This window comes from Schistocerca nitens, chromosome 11 (assembly GCF_023898315.1).
Source record: "Schistocerca nitens isolate TAMUIC-IGC-003100 chromosome 11, iqSchNite1.1, whole genome shotgun sequence".
In the NCBI taxonomy this organism is placed as follows: Eukaryota; Metazoa; Arthropoda; class Insecta; order Orthoptera; family Acrididae; genus Schistocerca; species Schistocerca nitens.
In genome coordinates, this window is record NC_064624.1 from 63,497,071 (window position 1) to 63,518,977 (window position 21,907).

Genomic DNA, 21,907 nt, shown 5'->3' on the forward strand with positions numbered 1-21,907 from the left:
ATATGAGTGTCTGAAGTGGCAATGTAAGTAACAGTGACTATGAACTAATAAAATTAATAATGACAGTACTAGTAGTATTACAGCTGTTGCCACTAATGTGGTGGTGGTAACAGTAGTAATGACAACAATAATAGTGGCAGGTATAAAAAGGATTTATAAATGTACAAGATAGTTTTCTGCTATAGTGAGTTCCATGGAAAGCTAATTTAAGAAGCCTTCACCATCTAAGAATTTTGAGAAAACAGGAAGATCTGGGTGGAGTGTAATTATATGCTTCCATGTCAGTTCAAAGAGCAAGTTAAAAACAGCCAAACCTGGGTATTTCAGGACGTTTGTAGAGGACACACATTGGTGACTTTCTGTTAAGGGATGTGATCTCTCTGAACATATTCCTCTTGTTTATCTTCATGATTGTTGGATGTGTGTAAGTACATTATGTGATAAATCAGAGCATGTGTATGCCCCTACTCCACCCAGTTGTCAGTTACATCTGTTGTGTCTTAAAAAGATGTGGTCTTCTCGATTTACAGAACTTGTGGACATAGTTGGTTGGAGCCACATCTCTGACGGAAGTATCAGATGTAGGTCCGTGTCTTGAAATATGTGACAGACTTTGTTATGATGAGGTGGCAGAGATCGAACATTTGCGTGTGCAGTATGAAGTTTAGTGCATTTGGCTACAAGGCTCGTGAAGATACTAGATAGTAGTGACTTTAGGCCAGTAAGGTTATGAGAACAAAGCATACCAGAGTGCATTATGGTAGGGGAGCAGGGTTCCTTGAAGTAAAAGTGAGAGATATCCCCAGAAGGAGGGAGGTTTTGTGGCCAAGGCCACCGTGCTTTGCACTGGTCAGTGAATGGTCAACTGAAGACAGGAAGAGAAAGTTCCTGAACAGAGCTAGAATAATCTATGCACAACAACACTGAAAGTAAGATAAATGGAATGACAGACTGCTGTCTTATTATTGGTCCTAATGATGAGTAACCACAGTAATATGATGATAAATTATTAAAGTAGAAATAAGACTGTAAATTATCATCTGAATCAGAGCCTTGTGAGCATATTGAAGTAATAGTGAATTAATGAATAGTATTGGTCTTCATGGTATGAGAATTGAGCAGAAAATTAGTACTAAAAGTAATCATAGACAAACAGAGAATAATAAGAGTGGAAACTGTTGTAAATATAATATTAGTAAAACAAATTGTTTCTTTGTAAAATAAAGACCTGAAAGTAAACACAAAAAATTAGGGGCAATAAGAGTTGACAAATTTTTTAGCTTCTGACGTCCAGACACTCCAGCTCATCTGCATTGCGGACTGATCATTCCTATTTTAGTTCTTCACCATTATCCTGCCATCGTTTGTCCACAAGTTTTGCAGCTGAAGTCTTGAGAACACACTGTTCAAAATCTTCAGTCTTTCAAAAGTGAGATCCTCGCTTATTGTCAAACCTAACTTCAGGAGTTTCTGGATCAAAAGCTTGTCAGCTGATATGGAGTCATTATAACAAAAAATCTATTTTAGAACTACTACTGGAATATCTCTTTGCTTCAGAAAGTACTGTGATTCATGGTCAAACAAAAATGACTGAATGAGAAGCAGGAAAGAAAAATTCTCAGGAAAATATTTGGCCCAGTTTTCTGTGAACGAATTTGGATATGGTGTCCCTTTAGAGAGATGTATAGACTGACAGAAACAATAACTGACAGCTTTACATTTAGTAACAAAATTTTGTTGATACATCACATGATGACCGTCGACAGGCACACAAGGCAGATCTTTGAGGTAGCAAGCACTAGCAAAAGCAATTCAAAATTGGTCATAGGTACAGAAGAAGCTGGACTCTAACAAGATAACATAATAAATCGAAAAAGAGTCAAGAAAGACCATGAAACATACTTAAACAGCAACACATGGAAAACAGAAATGGATATAAATATTGGAAGACCACAAGAGAGACCACAGAGGACATACACTATGTGATGAAAAGTATCCAGACAGCTGCCTGAAAAATTGCTTAAAAATTCGTGGCACCCTCCATCAGTAATGCTGGAATTGAATATGGTGTTGGCCCATCCTTATCCATGGTGACAGGTTTCATTCTCGCAAGCATACGTTCAACCAGGTGCTGGAATGTTTCTTGGGGAATGGCAGCCGATTCTTAACAGGTGTTGCACTGAGGAGAGGTATCGATGTCAGTCGGTGATGCCTGGCATGAAGTCAGCATTCCAAAACATCACAGAGGTATTCTAAAGGATTCAGGTCAGGTCTCTGTGCAGACCAGTCCATTACAGGGATGTTATTGTCGTGTAACCACTCCGCCATTGGCCGTGCATTATGAGCAGGTGCTCGATTGTGTTGACAGCTGCAGTTGCCATCCCCAAATTGGTCTTCAACAGTGGGAAGCAAGAAGGTGCTTAAAACTCAATGTAGGCCTGTGCTGTGATAGCGCCACACAAAACAACAAGGGGTGCAAACCCCCTCCATGAAAAACATTGACACCATAACACCAGAACCACCTCCGAATTTTACTGTTGGCACTACACACACTGGCAGATGATGTTCACCAGGTATTTGCCATACCCACATCCTGCCATTAGGTCACCACGTCGTGTACTATGATTCTTCATTCCACAGAACAATTTTCCACTGTTCAATTGTGCAATGTTTTCGCTCCTTACACCAGGCGAGGCATCGTTTGGAATTTACCTGCGTCATGTGTGGCTTATGAGCAGGTGCTCGACGGTGAAATACAGGTTTTCTCACCTCCCACCTAACAATCATAATACCTGCAGTGAATAATGATGAAGTCTGGAATTCCTGTGTGATGGTCTGTATAGATGTCTGCCTGTTACACATTATGGCCCCCTTCAACAGTCAGCAGTTTCTGTAAGTCAACAAACGAGATCAGCCTGTACTCTTGTGTGCTGTATGTGTCCCTCCACGTTTCCACTTCACTATAACGTCGGAAACAGTGGACCTAAGTACGTTTAGGAGTGTGGAAATCTGGCATAAGTGATACCCAATCACCTGACCAAGTTCGAAGTCTGTGGGTTCCGCAGAGTGCCCCATTCTGCTCTCTCATGATGTCTGATGACTACCGAGTTCACTGATATGGAGTACCTGGCAGTAGGTATCAGCACACTGCACCTCATATGAAAAACTGATATTTTTCGGGGTGTCTGATCAGAAGTATCCACATTGTGTACGTAAAGAAATTGGGAAGGATGTAGGAATAGGAAGAAAATTTTAAATTTAGACACTATCTCCTAAAAGTTAATGTATGAAATAGTAATAATGATAATAATGCAATCTGGAAACATCTCCCATAATTATCAGTATGAGGAGATTAGCAATAGTCATAGGTATCTGATAGTTAGTGGACTTCACAGAAGTAATCTGCAGTAGCAGCTTCTGCTTTTTAATATGCTATGTGTCACATTCTGCAACCGTCTAGACAATATGATTTGTGAAATACAATGTGTAGATCCAAGAATGAGTGAATGAATGAATGAATGAATGCATGAATAACTAACTAACCTTCCCACCCTCTCTCTGACGAGGATATAGGCTACAGTGTGATTTCACACTGAAAGAGAAATTAAATTTATGAATGAAATAAAACAATTAAGAAATAAATTCAGCACATGAAAACAGAGTAAGATTACCCTATTTTACTGAAAGGGAAGTGATAGCTGTGGAACCAGATCGTGTGTAGGTTCCAAAAAGGTTATATCCTGGACGCGAATAAAGATACAAATTTAGGATAACTTTATGTTCAGATGTATAGCTATAAAGCTTTTATTTGCAGGGAACCATTCAATTTATCATGAGTACATCTTCAATATGCGTGCATGTGTAATAGGGTACTTTCCACAATTTGCTTTAAGTTCAGTGTTTTCATTCAGTTTTGACAAAAGTTCACTATTCCCTCAACTGGACACACAACAAACATTGAGGCAATAGACTTCTTCCATACTTATTGAAACACATTTGGAGTTCTTGTGCTCAAAGTTTTTTTTTTTTTATTTAGTGAACCTTGAGTTACTGCATGGCACGGCAAATAGATGGAGCCTTCCACAAACCCCGACAAAAAATGACATACTGTGAGATCAGACAAAATTAAAGGTCGGCAGGTGAATGTGAGATGTGTATGCCACTTATGGTTGATACATAAATAAGGCAGCTTATTTTTTAGAAGTGCTCTTTCATTCAGGTGCCAGTGTGGTGATGCTCCATCCTGGTGAAAAATGATTTTTTTTTCTCTGGATAGTTTCCTTTGCATCTATCTCAAAAACTTTTGTTATTTCTATTTATGTTAAAATTTCATGTGTTGTGAAGTTCCTTGCTGTACTGATTATATTCCTCATTAATAACATGAAAGTGTTGCTTCATTAAATTACATAATTTGAATAACAAATCATGACCACCACCAAGAAATGGTTTCTTTTTCCAATTCACAATACATTATCCTTGTCTTTGTTATTACTCATTTTCAATGCAGTTGTTTTTTAAAAATCAATTATTTGATATTGTTACCTTAATTCAACTTACTGTCAGAGATGACTCAGTCTTTCTTGTTATTGTGAAATAGTTTGTTTAATCTGACACGTTTCTCATTAGGTGATCATCTTCGGGTTTGCTGACTGAATTTCTGGATTATCCTTTATGTTAAAGGTTTTCTGCTAGGCTCCAGTAACAAACTTGTTTTAGTGCTTGCTGTCTACATTCTGATTGCTTCTTCATATTTATTCATTGTATATTGGCTCTTTATAATTGGCCACCTGAATTTATCTGCAGTTGTATTAATCCCTCCCCTGCTGTGAAATGTATGAAAGCACATTCATTCATTTGGAGAGAACACTGTCCTCATGTTGACAATGTTGTTTATTTCCTGTTTATGATACTATACAAATCTTTGTCATTTATATGACTATAAAATAAAACCACTTCATGTAATAATTCCTATCGCTTTCATGTCAAGCTGTACTCCTGAATTTCTTCTGTGGATGAAACTGATGTGACATTTAACGACTTTGATGTTCCATGCAGTGAGCTATCTCAAGAGAATGGCATAATATTGAATGCTGCAGTTGTGAAAAAAATACATTTAATAGCAGTTCAGATAGGTATTTCTTCAGTTCTTTCCATTGCCAGTTTCATCAATAAAAATCGGACGATCTTTTACATTTTTCTCTTGTACTTTGCGTAACTGTATGTGCCCGAGAGGTGAAAGGTATTTCAGGCATTTAATTTTGAAGTATAAAGTAGGAAATTTGTTTTCCAATAAATCAATGTTTCTATAGTTACTTACACAGCTAAAACCAAAGTGCTGAAATGAAGCGTTAATTTTTACCTATAGTTTTCTTCAATAACTGCTACATTTATGTAGTGTCTCTTTGATAATACTATTTCCAAGTATTGTTTGGAACATTCAGATGTTAGTGGGTGTTAATACAATTTTATTTATTTACTGTTTCATCAGTTTTAAATAACCAGTAATTCTTTGTACTATTTCAGGTGGCAGCCTCAATAAGAAATGCATCTGATAGTTTAAGGTACGTTTTTGTTCTTCACTGCGAAATTTTTTGAGCAGTATAAATTTTTAGTTACACCATGTGAAAGGAAAACAAACAATAACCCCTAGGGACCACAATACCATAACTTATTTTTAAAAAGTTCTGTTTTTGGAGTTCTATTTTTTCTATATATTAACCATTTGCGGTATATACATACAGCATATACTGACTACAGCAACATTATACTTGTTATTGCAGAAGATTAAAAAGATGCTTTCAAATATTACAAGGTACATCAGTCCCATTTATAACAGTGGTTTGCAATAACTGCACAAACAGAACAAAAAAGCCATTTATGATTAACTGTCAATCCAAGCTTTCCAATAATGAGTAGATGCAAGGTGAAGCATTAATTTTATGTTCTTAAAACATATCAGTTTCTCAGATTCACTGATCACCCAAGAATGTTGTTTACAGCTGGCCCCATGATGCCACATGTCACCTTTTGTTTTATGGGTTTGACTTGGCAGAAGTTGTAAAGAAATAATAGTTTCGTCCACATTGCTGGCATAAGATACAGCAAACTTCTCTCACTTCATCAAATTCATGCTTGCCCCTCTTCATCAACTTCATTCATTTCATTGGCTATCACTGAGCATGAAATTAGGCCTCTATTTTGGAACTTATACAGCCAACAAACAAAACAATTGAAGTCTGTTTTGAATGTCTAATTTTTTTGCAGTCTAATTTGTTGTTCACTGAATTATATTTCCACTTATAGGCACATTGGAGGTGCACATATAGCTGAAGCACTGTAAAAGTTCAGCATCTTCATATATAACACTGTGAAGTCACTTCAGTATGCACCTGGAACACAGAGCAGCAGAATTAAGAACATTTCATTTAAGTAGTGTGGATAATGTAGATTTGTTGAGTCTAAACCTTCTTCCAATTGTGCTGTTTTTCAATACACCATATTCTGCTTCCTGCAGAATTTTTAGTTTCACTTGCTTATCTGTGCTTTGTGCTTCCTACTGCATGACAACCCTTTCACTTCTTGGAACTCAGTGTTACTACTACTGGCTCTATTTAAAGAATATAAAAGCACATCTCAACATGGAATTGCACTTGTTGATAGAATCTAGTTTTTCATGCTGTTTGTGTCACAATTGTTTTCCTTGTTGATGGTGATTGTTGAGCAATGTTATGCACAAAGGTCAGCTAGAGAAACATTAGCGAAAAAGAAAAACATTGACAATTCAGGTTTAATGAAAAATGTAATGATGCTACAGACTAACACACAGTTTGTAATTCATGCTGACTGAAATTTGTTAACCAGTAAAACATTGTACAATATCATGTACAACACTGCCAGTACTGATATTCTGCTGGTGTTAATGAAGTGATCACCTTAAGTGAGTTCATGTTATCCCTGATGTTTGAAATATACATGATGGTTCATTATTATTCATAAGTAAAAATATTACAAAGCAGTTATGTTAGTAACACATTCTATAAAACAGCTGGCTTGTGTGTCTGTTATTTAATAAAAGAGTGTACTTCTTTTATACAAAAGTGCAGGTGAGGTGTCAGCAGCTGTATAGTGCTAACTATTCTAATTGAATATGACATGGAAGTCATACAAATTCAATGTGCTGGGTACAGGCTAATGTCCTACCATGTAGAACAAGTAAGAGGAAAGGGTGAGTGGTTATGTATCCAAAACCTGGAGTCAAGTTTCAGCCCCTTCAGATTAATGAATGTTGGGGGTGAACAACTCTTTGACTACTGTGTCAGCAATGTGGATTCGGAAACAAGCTTGTTGTATTCACAGTTTACAGGCCACCATCATTTTCCTAAATTTCATAAAGCAGCTGTAGTCAGCTTTAGTAAGGCCATGATGACTTAACTGGTGAGTCATCTTTTGTGATTTTGTGAGAAGCCACTTACCAAGGACACCTAGAATCCCCTATGCCTGAATATGGGAAATCTAACACAGTACAATTCCCCAAATGTAATTAGTGCACACTTTGCAAATTTGGCTGATTTGGGAGCAAAACTGATAGTGATTTATCTGGCCATGACAGTAAAATGAATATTGATCAGTTGTGCTCAGATCATTGGAGGAAACTATTGTCATCACAGAATTAGAAGGAAATTACAGGACAAATGTTATCAGTAGGTATATAAGGGGCACAGTGTGGATGGACAGTTAAACTTAGTGTTAATAATTTTCCTAGCATTCTTATTCTGTAAACCACCACAATACTGACTGGAAGTAAGAGCAAGGGATGAATAACTCCTTGGACTTAATTATCTTGTGCAAGGTAGAGAGATCTCTACCTACTTCAGAAGACAACAAACTGTGATAGTGAAATATTCTGCTATACTGTCTGTAGTGCACAATCAGATTGTCCTTTGTGTTCAGTAAAGCTCTTTTTTCCTGTCACAAGATGTTCTTATCCCAAATTGTAGCTATGCCTTTTTGGTGTTTGAACTGTAGTAGCCACTGAACCTGTTGTGTAGTAAGGCTGGACTGATGAGGTTGCAAAATCATTTTTAGGAAAAAAATCAATTCTGCATTTACTATGTATATCCATGGTAAACATTTACCATTTTTCACCTAGTAAATGCTCACAGACGAGTGTGACTGCTGTGTCTAGACCTAAACCTGTTACTTGCAAAGCACTGTGAAATGAGAGATTAATATCTCTGGTTAGGCCTATATGATAAGCATCACACACCCTTCAGCAATGTTCCGAGGTGAGTCACACAGTAGTTTTGAAAACATTGGATTTCTGCGGTATCCTAGCAATGGATTCTTTGGTATCGTAGCAATGGACTGACTGCTGTACCTACAATTGAACCAATGTGATGATTCCATTTGGCATGTCCACATATTGCTACACTCAAGAATACATGAGAGTAGTGATAGGATACTATGATTCTCCTTTTTGTGAAATACACTATTTTTAGTCATAATGTTTGAAGCTAGCTGGCAATCCTTGCACCACTTCAAAATTTTATCTAAGTACAAGCTCATACATTCTTTTAAGTTCTTTATAATTGACAGAGCTAGTAATTATATGTGCCTGTACAGTTGTGGATAGTTTTGCCTTTTATCTGTCTTGGCTATGAAACTGAGTCAACAATACTGTTCATTATAGTTTACCTACATTTCTATATTCTTATTTATAATAACTTCTACTGGTGCATTACTCTTCTCTTCTCTGCATTCACCTGACCAGAAATGTTGTTCTTCCTCCCATGCACCACACTAATTCCCACCATATCAAACTTCAACTTATCCATTTCTCATTTCATGTTCTCTGACTCACCTAATCAATCAAGGGACTTCACATTCCACACTCTGACTTGTAGCAATATTGTTTCTTTCACCTGATGATATTCACGAGTGTAGCCCCCTCCCAGAAATCTTATTGGGAGGCTATATTGCTACTGGATTATTTTACCCAATTGGATGTCATGATCATTAAACTATACAGCAGAGCAGCATGTGGTTATAACAGGTATAGTTCCCCTTGCTTTTATCTGTTCACAGTACTAACATAGCAAGGTCATGTTGGCTAATGGTACAAGACCAATTGTATAATCATCCAAACCATTCTGCATTTACATCTACATAGATACCCTGCAAGCTAGCATATGGTAGGTATGGTGGTGGCTGGTACCTTTACTGCTAGAAAGACCTGCCATCCATCTTCATTAACCACATGTTAGTGTGTGGACCCTCCCTAGATATCCTTCCATTGCAGTTTTATGTACTTTATGTGTCTGTCTGTTTTGTTAAGGCATGCATGTGACTCCACTTTGCCAAGATAAATGTTTCATATGGTAAGTGGGTGCCACACAACTGAAACATGTGAAATAATTTAGCTATTACCAAAAGGTCACAAAATTAGGAAATCTTGACATTGTGCTGTGGAGATGCTGATAGAATTTTTAATGGTACACTTAATATCATATATTCTCACTACATACTTTAGTAAGTTATTCGTTATCATAAGTCATTTTTTGGAAGTTACACAGGAATTAGGATTGGCTGGTAGAAATGAGGCAACACATACTTGAGGAAAATTATGAATAACTAAAATGGTAAGCTGCAGTTAAGAGATATAATATTAAACTCAAGTTCATAAGGGTTAACAGCATGTGTAACTGCTCATGTAATCAGCTTTGAGATGATGCCATAAGTCCCAAATATCACAAGCTTTGTTGTACTGTGTCATTTAAGGGACAAGAACTCCATGAGAAATATCAGAAAGCTGCATATGAATCAGGAACATAAGTGTTGCAACAGTTGTACCAACTTCAACCATGACTGTACAGCAATAGACTAGGATATCTGCATGTCACTCACTTTTGTTACGGGAAGGTTGTTCCAGTGAGACATATTGGTATATTCAGTGTTGGAACTTTCACTAGCAAAGTCTTCAAGAACACATTTGATGGTGACTTGTGGGTTGTGGCAGCTGACGGGGGTGTTACTTGATGTTCTACTCTATCCCAACAGAACAAGATAGAAAATACTTGAAACCTAAAGCCACCATCATTCTCATTGGAGAAAAAACATAAATGAAATAACAACTGTCAAAATATGCCATGAATCACAAGTGGACTCAGTCCCTAGATGCAAACATTGATGGTTTTGTGTTGGATCCACCAAGTTCCACAGTGAAAACCCTAAAAATGTCATCTCCCTAATCAATTGTAGTAATGACACAAAAGCTTATCATTGATTTAATTACTCCTATACTGCAATGGAACATTCATAGTTAGATAGCACATGTGAAGTAAATGAAACTTTTTATTTGTAGACGGTCACAGTATTTCACGTGAGTCACTCTGTAAATGTTTCAATACTCCCATGCTGTCAGGGCAGAGTATCTGACTGGTTGCCACTGTGGGTAAGGATTGCTGAATGGACAACCTGTGTTTTTGGTGTGTGTGAGGCATAAGTGAGGCTAAGTGAGGACTGAGATCAGACCCTAGCTGTATGAATTCTTAGGGGAGTTACTCAATGATAACAATAGATTTTGTTTTGATTTGCCAAGATCCTCTTTGCAAGAAGCATTGCTAATATTATCCTAGAATTTACTTCAGCACAGTTATTTGTTTTCTCACAACTAATCTCTAATCCTGCTTAATTATAATTGTAACCTACACACATACGCATGTCAAAAGGAGGTCACTGAGGTGGGTACCACATAGAGCAAACAGAGGATTGTTTTACCATCTGCTGATATTCAAAAATGCTTACATCTTGCCAGGCTATGATTATTGCAAGGTAGATTCACCACACTGTTGGTGCACTTGCCCTGTTGTGGAAGTGTCAACCCACAGTATTCACCATCTGCAAAGCTTGGTGATAGTTCCAATGTTGTTCGTCTACAGTGAATATTTAGCACAGAACAGCTGTCTACATCGTTTCTTTTGAGATCTGGGTCAACAAAAATATGAGTAGCAATGAGGAAGATTTATTATTGTTGTGATAGCCCATGAAACTCCTGTATCAGGCAGGAACAAACCTAAACACCAGAGGGGAGGAAAGGAGGTAGCTCAAAAAGTGTCGATGTAATGCCACAAGAAAGCTAGATGACTTATTATTTTCAAGTAGTGCTACATAACAGCTGAACTAGTAGGAAAATTTCAGCTTTATGTGAGAAAGCAATCGTGCTTCTTCTACTGAACCCAGGGGAAAATGATACATTGCACAATAATTACTGTAAGGTGGCCCTCACCAACAGTAAGCCAAATGACAAGAAAAATTCTATCAGCATGTGCCATACCTGGTCTGTAGAATCCAAGAAACTGAGCACTCACAACCAGTGTACATTTGAAGGATGTTGCTCCATCCTGAGAATGTGAATGGCTGGAATACGCTGCCTTTCCCTAATCAGATAATATGTTGGAACAGTGTGTAATTGTGGCTGTGTCCTCCTTGTATGTGTTGGAGTGTTTGGGCAAAGGCAGTGCCTGCCATCTATGTCATCTGTAAGCTTTGAAAGTGTGAGGTGTTTCCAGCCACTTTGATAATGGGCGCACCAGGCATCTACACTTATAATATGGCCTATGTGGAAGCAACTGTGTAAGTAATATACCTACATAGGGCATACCGAAAAGGTTTTTTTTTTATTTTTTAAAATTCAGCATACAGTACTGTAGTCAGTAGGATATAATATTCTACATTAGCTTAGTGTCTGGAGATTTTAGACAGAAGCCCATTTTACTGAGAGTTTCTCTTAAAGAAAGTTTTCTGGTGTATGAAATTATTGGCACAGTGTATAACTGTTCTACGCAATGTAGTGATTAACTGTAAAGGTTTTTATCAATCACATAGAAAATAACTTTTACTGTAGTCCGATTAAAACTACTTGATAGCTGATGTGTGTCACTTGACACTTCAATATTGCTACATCCACTACCAGTTACATTGCTTGGTTATAGGCAACACACAAACACAGCTGATTTTAAGTGACCTATGACTAAAATGTGGCAGATGACAGGTTTTGTAGCATTGAAACAAACTCGTGTCCTAACCTTACCACAACTATGTGATCTGCAGTATATCTGAGAAAACAGTGATCAACAACCTGCAGCACAATTGAGATCATGATCATTTTGTTCAGAGCTTTTAAGGCTAACCTGTATGACCGAACTGAAGACTGAAATATTTCTTAGTATGTTTCTTTGCACAGCCATCTTCTGCAGCAAAGTTTCAGTTTTTGATGAAAGCAAACTGTAATTTCTCACTGTCATTGGTTACTTGAAACCATATATCCATCAAAAAGCAAAACAGTTAAAAGCAGCAATCAGGACAGAATAATAGCACAGAAGTATGTGCATGCTCCTACCCACCCACAGCCATATCCACACTCAAATGACCTAATTGGGAAGCTCAAAGATGTCCATTTTCATTGTGGTGGAATGGGGTAGCTGCAGGTGGAATGACTGGACCCAGATATCACATGGATGGACCATGCACCTACTGCAATTACTTGCTCTCAGAAGACTATGGTAGGATTTGATGTACATGATTCGTGCTGATGTCACCATTGATACATTTGTTTGATTCAGTCAAGGATGTTTTGGAACTCCAGGGGACCAGATATTGAGCAGTTGTAAAGACAATTTTGAATGGGAAGCTGTAACTGCATTGGCATCCTCCCTGCCAGACAGTATGTCAATTAGAAAGGGCTACGCGTAAGCTGTGCTGCTAACAATACATATGTAATGTTGGAATAATTTGTGTGTGTCATTCACATTTGTTCATCAGTCTGGAAATTTATGTATGTGTTCCTTCATTTATTGACCTGACATTATTTCTTATATATGTACAGGTGTTGTCCACATGGTTGATGGCCATACCACCTAGCCAATAAGAAATGTGATGTTGGTGGTAGTTGGTGATTAAATTGGAGTCAAATAAAATGCCATGCTTTATTGGTTTCAGAAATAAATTGATCATTCGTGGTTTTAAGAATTTCTACCCAAAGCCTAAAGAGTTCTCTAAAACAAAGAAAAATCCGCATGGAGAGAGAGATTGGTTTTTATTTTAAAATCATAGATTACTCTTATTTTTTGTTTCCCTTTATCTTTTGGTGGATATTTTTATGTGAAAAGCTAGAGGATATTATTTCTAATAAATGTAATAATTTGGTGTTAAAGATTGTAAAACTATTTTAAAAAATAGTGCAAGACTTTTAGTAATAGAATCTACTAGAAAATAAGGGAACCTAGTCAGCATTGAATGAGACTGGGCGTTATTCAATTTCCTGTGATCATTTGCTTCATAAAAATGTTTCATATTAGGAAAAATCTATCATTCTGGTAGAATGTCATGACAATTTTAAATCATTTACTGAATAAGTTATGTGATGGCCATACATTTTTATCTTTTGGTTTATAGGCCCTGATTTTGTGGATGGTGAAATATTGTTTTGTATTGTGTTCACACCTCTTTCCTCCTTCCTCAGTTTCATTCAAAGTGCTGGTGACAGCTGTGACATTTCATATCAAGAAACATTACATCAAGGAGTAGTCAATGACAAGATGGAGATATATGCAGAGAAGTCAACAGATTTCAGTGTGTCTCACAACTTTACCAAAATACAGACTTCACAAGAAGACGGCTTATGTGGCAGAAGATTAAGTTGTAGCATCAGGGAAAAGGAATTCCATAAGTTTAACTGTAGTTTCTGCCTACAGAGCTTCTCTTCAAAATACAGACTCATAATGCATATCTTCATACACATTGATGGTGTGCAGGCACCTGCATTTGTGTGTAAGTCATGTGGTGAGGTATTGCCCACTGATGACTGCTTGAAAGAACATTTGAGAATGAGGAAGGGTGACCAAGCATTATCCGCTACCAACAGTGAGACACTTGAATGCAGTGATGATCATGAAAACAATATCTCCTTTGAGTGTGTACAAGAAGGAATTGTGGAACACACTGCGGAGCCCCCTTCAAACAAGGTACCCAGGAAAAGCTTTAAAAAATCCTTTAATGACATATGTAATACACATAATGTGAAACAAGCCGAAGAGAAACTCGAAAGATGTAATGACTGTGGAATTTCATGTACAAGTGACCATTTTCATGTCCAACCTGTGCTAAGTGCAAAGGGACATCACAAATGTGATGTTTGTGGTAAAATGTTTACTCTGTTAGGCAATCTTAAGAAACACAGAATAATACACACTGGAGAGAGACCCCATGAATGCGACGTTTGTGGAAAATCGTTTACTGAAAGGGGCAGTCTCAAGAAACACAAATTAATACACACTGGACAGAGACCACACAAATGCGATGTCTGTGGAAAATCATTTACTCAGTCGGGCAGTCTCAAGCATCATAAATTAATACACACTGGACAGAGACCACACAAATGCGATGTCTGTGGAAAATCATTTACACAGTCGGGCAATCTCAAGACCCATAAGTTAATACACACTGGAGAGAGACCCCACGAATGCGATGTTTGTGGAAAATCGTTTACTGAAAGGGGCAGTCTGAAGAAACACAAATTACTACACACTGGACAAAGATCACACAAATGCGATGTCTGTGGAAAATCATTTACTCAGTCGGGCAATCTCAAGACCCAAGTATTAATACACACTGGACAGAGACCATACCTTTGCGATGTCTGTGGGAAATCATTTACCCGGTCGGACAGTCTAAAGTCCCATTACTTAATACACACAGGAGAGACACCCCACAAATGTGATACTTGTGGTAAATTATTTAATGTATTGAGTAATCTCAAGGCCCACAAGTTAATACACAGTGGAAAGAGACCCTACAAATGTAGTATTTGTGGAAAATCTTTTACTCATTGGGGCAGTCACAGGAAACACAAATTAATACACACTACATAGAGACCACTCAAAGTATTGTTGAGGTCTGTAGACCTACACATGTTGATAGAAGACCACACGTGTTTTATGAAAATTGTTCACATGTGCTACAGAGAGGTCACAAAAAATGACAAATCCATTTCCGCAGCTTCACATTCGAAGAAGTTACATACAAAATACAACATATGAAGCACACAATTGTGATTTTTTGTTGCAAATGCTCCATCCTTTAATTGTTCGGGCTACCCAAAATTAATGCATTGAGAGGTATCTTTTGCTCGTTTGAGTAGTAGTTTTGTGCAGTTATCAGGACCCTATATTCTTCAAGAGAATGTACCAGTATGCTTCTTATTATTTGAAAGAAACTGCCATTTCAATCTTCATGAAGCTGTATCCAACTCCCAGGCGACAGCAGAAATGTGTTTAATACACATTCATAATGTAGGATATTTATCTCAAGAATGGAGAAAGATACAAAAATCTCTTGATTATGTGAACATATTATTGAGGTATACCTTCTTAATAGTATTGCTATTTGTGTGATCAATAATCTGCACACGTGTGAACTTTCTGTGCTAGTTCTCCATTAGGAAATAACTGATGGTGGCATGTATGCAGAGGTAAGGGAAAAATTATAATCATCTTCCTAGTAGCGTTTTGATTCACCTACAGACTGCAATACAACAGTGCATCTCTATGATATGGATTCATTAGTTCTTCGTTAGTTTTTCAGTTGTAAATTGGACTGTAAGTCTACACACATCTCACACCTTTCCCATGAACTGTAGGCTATCGGTTTGTTGCTGTCTAGTTGGTGTGCAATAGCATCCCAGATTCATTCCATCATGATTTAATGAGGTGAGCTGGGTGGGAAAGACAACAGTGTGAACCATCATGCTGCTCGAACCATTGCAGTGTGATTCTTACCTTGTAATTTGGTCAGTTATCCTGCTGTAAGATGTTGTCACTCTCTGTAAATACATCACTCATTAAGTGATAAGTTTGCAGTAATTTTCATGTTCTCCACATCTGTCACGGTGCTTTCAGTTATGACCAGCTGTTTTCTTGCCATCTCATATGAATATCCCCCATAGCATGACACTGCCTCCATCTTCCTGCACCAGTTGTGTGGTGCATGTATGAGACAACTATTCATCTGGATAATGACATATCTGAGCACAACCATTCACCTGGTCTGGTCTGGTCTTGTCTGATCTGGTCTTGTCTGATCTGGTCTTGTCTGATCTGGTCTTGTCTGATCTGGTCTTGTCTGATCTGGTCTTGTCTGATCTGGTCTTGTCTGATCTGGTCTTGTCTGATCTGGTCTTGTCTGATCTGGTCTTGTCTGATCTGGTCTTGTCTGATCTGGTCTTGTCTGATCTGGTCTTGTCTGATCTGGTCTTGTCTGATCTGGTCATTTATCCCAACATGTGACACTTCCTTATAGGTATGCAGTCCAATCTTGATTATCCTATTTGTATTGCTATTGTAACTGACAACATCGTTAGATCAACATGGGAATACAAAGCTGTTATATAACTTGGGGACTCATGTTCAACAGTGTCTGCTTAATAGCTTGAAACTCTCGAGCCTGCTCAACCATTGTCTTCTGTCTCCACAGATTGCCATCAATCCCATTTTACAGAGCAGCTAGGTTCTGATTTGCTTGTTCTAGATAATGGATGGGCATCCTACAACCTTTATCAACTTGTGGTTTCACCATCTTTCAACAATGTTCCATAGAGGCTCACGGTAGAAGCATCTGCACAGCCAACCACATTCGCTGCTTCTGAGATGCACTTACCTAGGCACCAGGCAAAACCATCTGCTCTTTGGCAAAGTTATTTATGCCATTTTTTTAACATACTGTCACTAGAATGATAACCACTCATTTCTGGTTGTATAGTTTCATTACTACGTGACATAGCCACAATGATGCTGGGTAGCAAACACTCCTCCTACGGAAGTGGATTTAGTGATTTGGATTAACAGTGTATCTTCACAAAAAAGGCCTTTTGGTAAATTGTGTAGTAATTCAATTTTTCTGCTTTGTTAAATTTTATGTCAATACACTATTGTCAGTTCAAGTGCCGTATTTATTGTGAAAAATTTTTGTATTACAAAGCTCTGTACATTAATTTTATGCATCAAATCTTTTAATTATTTGTCTGTTTTTAAATACCATGTAACTACTGTACAAACATCAGTGGGAAAATTGTCATCATGTAGTGTCAGATTATAATTCCGATTGTTTGTAGAAACACAAGGACAGTTGAAAGAGCTCAGTGTGATTTCTAGGTTATGAATTTAATCCAAATGCATAATTTTTATTGTAATAAGTTAATTTATCAAATGTAATTTCTTTCTAATTGCTTTGTTTTAATTTGATTTTGTAGTTGTCTTTTATCTGCTTTAAACATGATTTCATAGTGTGTATTTTCCATAATTTCTCTGAGTAAATGTGAGGTTTTCAGAAATCTTTGCTAATGCTTTGTCTTATACTTCATAATGTTTGTTTCTGGTCAGTTTTTTCCATTTACTACCAATTTCTTATTGGTGTAAGGTAGTTTGTTTATTAAGTTTTGTCATACTTTTAATAACTTGAGACAGTTGTTTTTAAGTGATAGGCATTTTTGAGTTTTGCAACACTTTGAGCTGTGGCTTTTTACCGAAATGAGAATGTATCTGTCATGATCGTTCTTGCAACATAATAGTGTGCTGCTATCTGGGCTGTAATATTGCAGTGGCTTTTAAATATTGAGGGAATGCTGATCTAGTTGCAGTGCGTGGGCTCCCAGCCTTCACACACTTGATGAGATATTTTGGTTGTGACTTGGAATGAAATTGCATGGATTTTAAATTGTGCCATTCTCTTTATAGTAATGTTGTTACACTATTCTGTCCAGCTACTTAGTTACATATTTCTACTACAGTTCCTGTTGGTACTGCGCTCTTTGTGGATGGTTTACTTTAATCATAACAGATAATATTTTGTTCTCTCAGTAACGCTTGCTGACACAAAAATCATTTCTATTATTATTAAAGTGCCGGCCAGAGTGGCCATGCGGTTCTAGGCGCTACAGTCTGGAGCCGAGCGACCGCTATGGTCGCAGGTTCGAATCCTGCCTTGGGCATGGCTGTGTGTGATGTCCTTAGGTTAGTTAGGTTTAATTAGTTCTAAGTTCTAGGCGACTGATGACCTCAGAAGTTAAGTCGCATAGTGCTCAGAGCCATTTGAACCATATTATTCAAGTAAGAACAGAGCTCTGAATTCACAAACTTACAATACTGCTACTCTCATGAAGCTTAAATCCTGACTCGAAACTGTCCTATTTTAATAGTCTCATCACTGAAAATAAGCTTGTGTTGATTCTGAAGATTCTGTACAGAAATTAAGTAAAGTAACCCACAGTGGTATGTTACAATCGGATTTCAAATGACAAAGGGAATGAGAGATATTGACAATAGTACTTTATTTTGACAAAATGCCATTAATTGTTATAATGTGGTATTTATATGATAACACCAAAACAAATGTCATTATTAGTAACTGGTTATTACTGCCATCATCATATGATGTTCCTGACCACTTTTAGACGTTTTGTGCTGAAATATATCTGGTAAATGCCATAAAGGCTCTAAGGACTATCTTCACATTATCACCATTGCTCTACCTCCGGTAGCTGAGTGGTCAGTGCAACAGACTGTCAATCCTAAGGGCCTGTGTTCGATTCCCGGCTGGGTCAGAGATTTTCCCCACTCAGGGACTGGGTGTTGTGTTGTCCTAATCATCATCATTTCATCCCCATCGACGCGCAAGTCGCAGAAGTGACTTCAAATTGAAAGACTTGCACCAGGTGAGCGGTCTACCCAACGGGAGGCCCTCGTCACATGCCATTATATTACCATTCACTTAAAGCTAATATGGGTGGCATTGGCCAACCAAAAAGTTCTACGGAAAATCATTTGATACGATAATTGTTACCTTCCACTCCTGTCCAAAATGGTTCTTTTCAAAACCTATACCGTTGGACATCTGTCAAAAGACTAACATTAGTGTTCACTTGAGGCCAAACTGAATCATAAATCAAGAAAGTATGATTCTAAATATTGTTATAAGAAGAGTTAGAGTACTTTTTGTTTGAAATTGCGTGAGTGAATGGAGGTTGTTGGAAGATGACACAGCTCTCATATAACGCAAAAAAAAGCTACTTTTCACTAAAATATATAATTGTGGAAATAGTTTGCAGATTCATGCTACTTATTTGGATTTGTGTGTGTAAGTATTTGTGCTATTAAAATTTTTTATTGTTCAAGTTTAATGTGGCTACGTTTACTAAGGGGAAGTTAAGTAGTGTGCCACATGCGACTGCAGGTGTAACTCTCTCATACATTTATACCCATAAATTTGTACAAGTTGTAGCTATGCAGTTGCACATCGACATAGTTTCATATCTTAGGTTACAGTGCATGGCACATGAGATAGATATATGTAATTCATACATTGTCTCGTAATGAACAGATTGAGACACACCAGTATCCCCCTGTGGTGGTTGCATTAGTTAACTCTATTCAGTTATACTCAGGTTAGTTGATTTTCAACAAATATTGCCATAAAGCATGTTATGGGACATTTGTTAAGTATTTGCATTACTATGAATAATTATGAGTAGACTGATCCTTTCACATCAGAAGTATTAGAGACATTGAATCAGTGGTCGTTTTTGCGCCAGTGTTGACTATAATATCCATGAATATTGACGGAATACCTCCCTGCAAGCAACAACTCTTGCAAGACGTGCCACACTAAGCACTGTGATATTTTGTGTGTTCAAGAAATACACACATACACCCAGCCGAGACGTCCTTCAGTTCCTGGAATAAAACTGGTTGCTGAAACACAACATGCACAGTATGGAAGCGCTATCCTTATAAGACCTGACCTTTAAGTCTGTAGTGTTCGTCAGTCAGATGATAACAATATTGAAATTATTATTGTTGAGTAACAGTAGAGTCACATCAGTGTATAAACCTCCAGCAACAGATTTTTTCTTCACCCCACCTGAGCATTTTATTACAGGGAAAGCTTCTATTGTGGTATGTGATTTCAACATTCACAGCCATGTTTGGGGGGTACACTCAAGAGGATCAAAATAGTGAGGCTGTCCTCCTGTGGGATGAAACTTTCCATCTCTCACTCCTTCATGACAGCAAACTACCTCAGTCTTCTTTCAGTGCACACAGGCTGTAATCCATATCTGCTTTTTGTTAGTGAAAGTATTTTTCATACCTGCACTAAATCCGTCTGTAAGCCCATACCGAATACACATCGACCTATTATGTGTCAAGTTCTCCCACAAGTAAGCCCTCAAGAAATCACTTTCACCTGAAGGTACAACTTCAAAACGGCTGATTGGCAGAAATTGTCAAAGTTATTACATGAGAAAATTGTAACTATAGCTCCTCTGATAGATCAATATAAAAATTTTGTTAACATCGTTAATGCCTCCTCCTGAGCATCAATTCTAAGGGGATGCAGAATGAACTATATCGAGGGTATAACACCTGAAACGACCACTCTTTTTTTAGGAGTACTACAGAAAGTTTGAAGAAGATCCTTTTAGTGAAGCCACATCAATTCATGTACAGAATGTCCTCTCTTCAATTTCTGAGGCAAACAGAAAAGAATGGATTCAATTAATGGCAGACTGTGACATGAGTAAAAGTAATCAAAAGGCCTGGAGGCTATTATATCGCCTCAGTAATGATAACACTCAGGTCAACATATATTTTAATATTGAACCAGACCAAATTGCTCAACAACTCCCCATTAATGGCAGATGAACTAAATCCAGAAGTATAGAGAGGAAACAATTATTCAGGCAAACAGACCAAGAGAATAGTATCTTATCTCCTTATTTCTCTGTTGAAGAAGTGAATTCAGCCCTGAATAAATGTAAATAGGGAAAAGCAGCAGGACTGGATGACATTAGAGCTGAACAAATCAAGAATTTTGGTTCCGCTAAAATGCTTTGGTTAATGCAATTTATGGGCAACTGTATTCGACAGTGCAAGAGCCCTAAATTATGACGAAAATCAAGAGTAACTGCCACACCAAAACAAGGAAAGTATAGGAAAGATCCCAAAAATTATAGACCAGTCTCTTTACTCTGTCACCTCTACAAAATACTGAAGAGGCTCAGTCTTCAGAGAATGATTAGAAAGGCGGAACCTCTTCTAATACCACAGCGAGCAGCTTTCAGATAAGGGGAGAGCTGCACATCTCAGATATTAAACTTAACACAACATATCGAAGATGGATATGAGAAATGGCACATTACAGGTGCTGTATTGATCCATCTATCCACAGTTTGTGATGCAATCATCCATCGGCTCCTTCTGAATAAAGTTTATGACCTAACTAACGACTTCACATGCATGTACAATATTAGAATTCCAGATTTTTTTGTGGAATTTTAGGGTAAGAAAAGTAGGTGGAGAACTCAAAAAAATGGGCTGCCACAAGGCAATGTGCTTGCACTGCTATTATTCAACATCTATACCAACGATCAACCTATCCCTGAAGGAGCTCGAAGCTTTATTTATGCTGATTACTGCACTATCACTACTCAGGCTGACTGTTTTGAGACTGTAGAAGATACGCCATCAAAATCTTTGGAAGAATTCACTGTTTACTATTACGGGAATTACTTGATACCTAATCCTGCCAAGACTCATATCTGCGCTTTCCACCTCAAGAATAAACAGGCAAATAGATCCTTAAATATATCCTTGGGAGGTATCGCACTCGAACATAATCCTACTCCCAAATATCTTGTAGTAACACTGGATCGCGCGCTAACATATAAAAAGCATTGCCTAAACACCAAAAAGAAAGTGGCAGCCAGAAATAAAACAGTGCGACAATTGACACATATGTCATGTGTGCTAATCCATGCACTGTGAGCTCAAGCGCGCCTGCTCTATGTTGTTCCACTGCT

At 37.6% G+C, this 21,907-nt stretch overlaps 1 protein-coding gene across 1 annotated transcript in view; it reads left to right on the forward strand.

Moving 5' to 3' along the window:
- The window catches only part of LOC126212632 (zinc finger protein 99-like), a 110,816-nt gene extending 95,647 nt beyond the window's left edge, over positions 1-15,169 (forward strand). Inside the window, exons 4-5 of the mRNA XM_049940059.1 lie at positions 5,524-5,561; positions 13,520-15,169. Coding sequence (XP_049796016.1) covers positions 5,524-5,561; positions 13,520-14,927 — 1,446 coding nt within the window. The 3' untranslated portion in view covers positions 14,928-15,169. The remainder of the gene's footprint in view (positions 1-5,523; positions 5,562-13,519) is intronic.
- Positions 15,170-21,907: the final 6,738 nt, after the last annotated feature.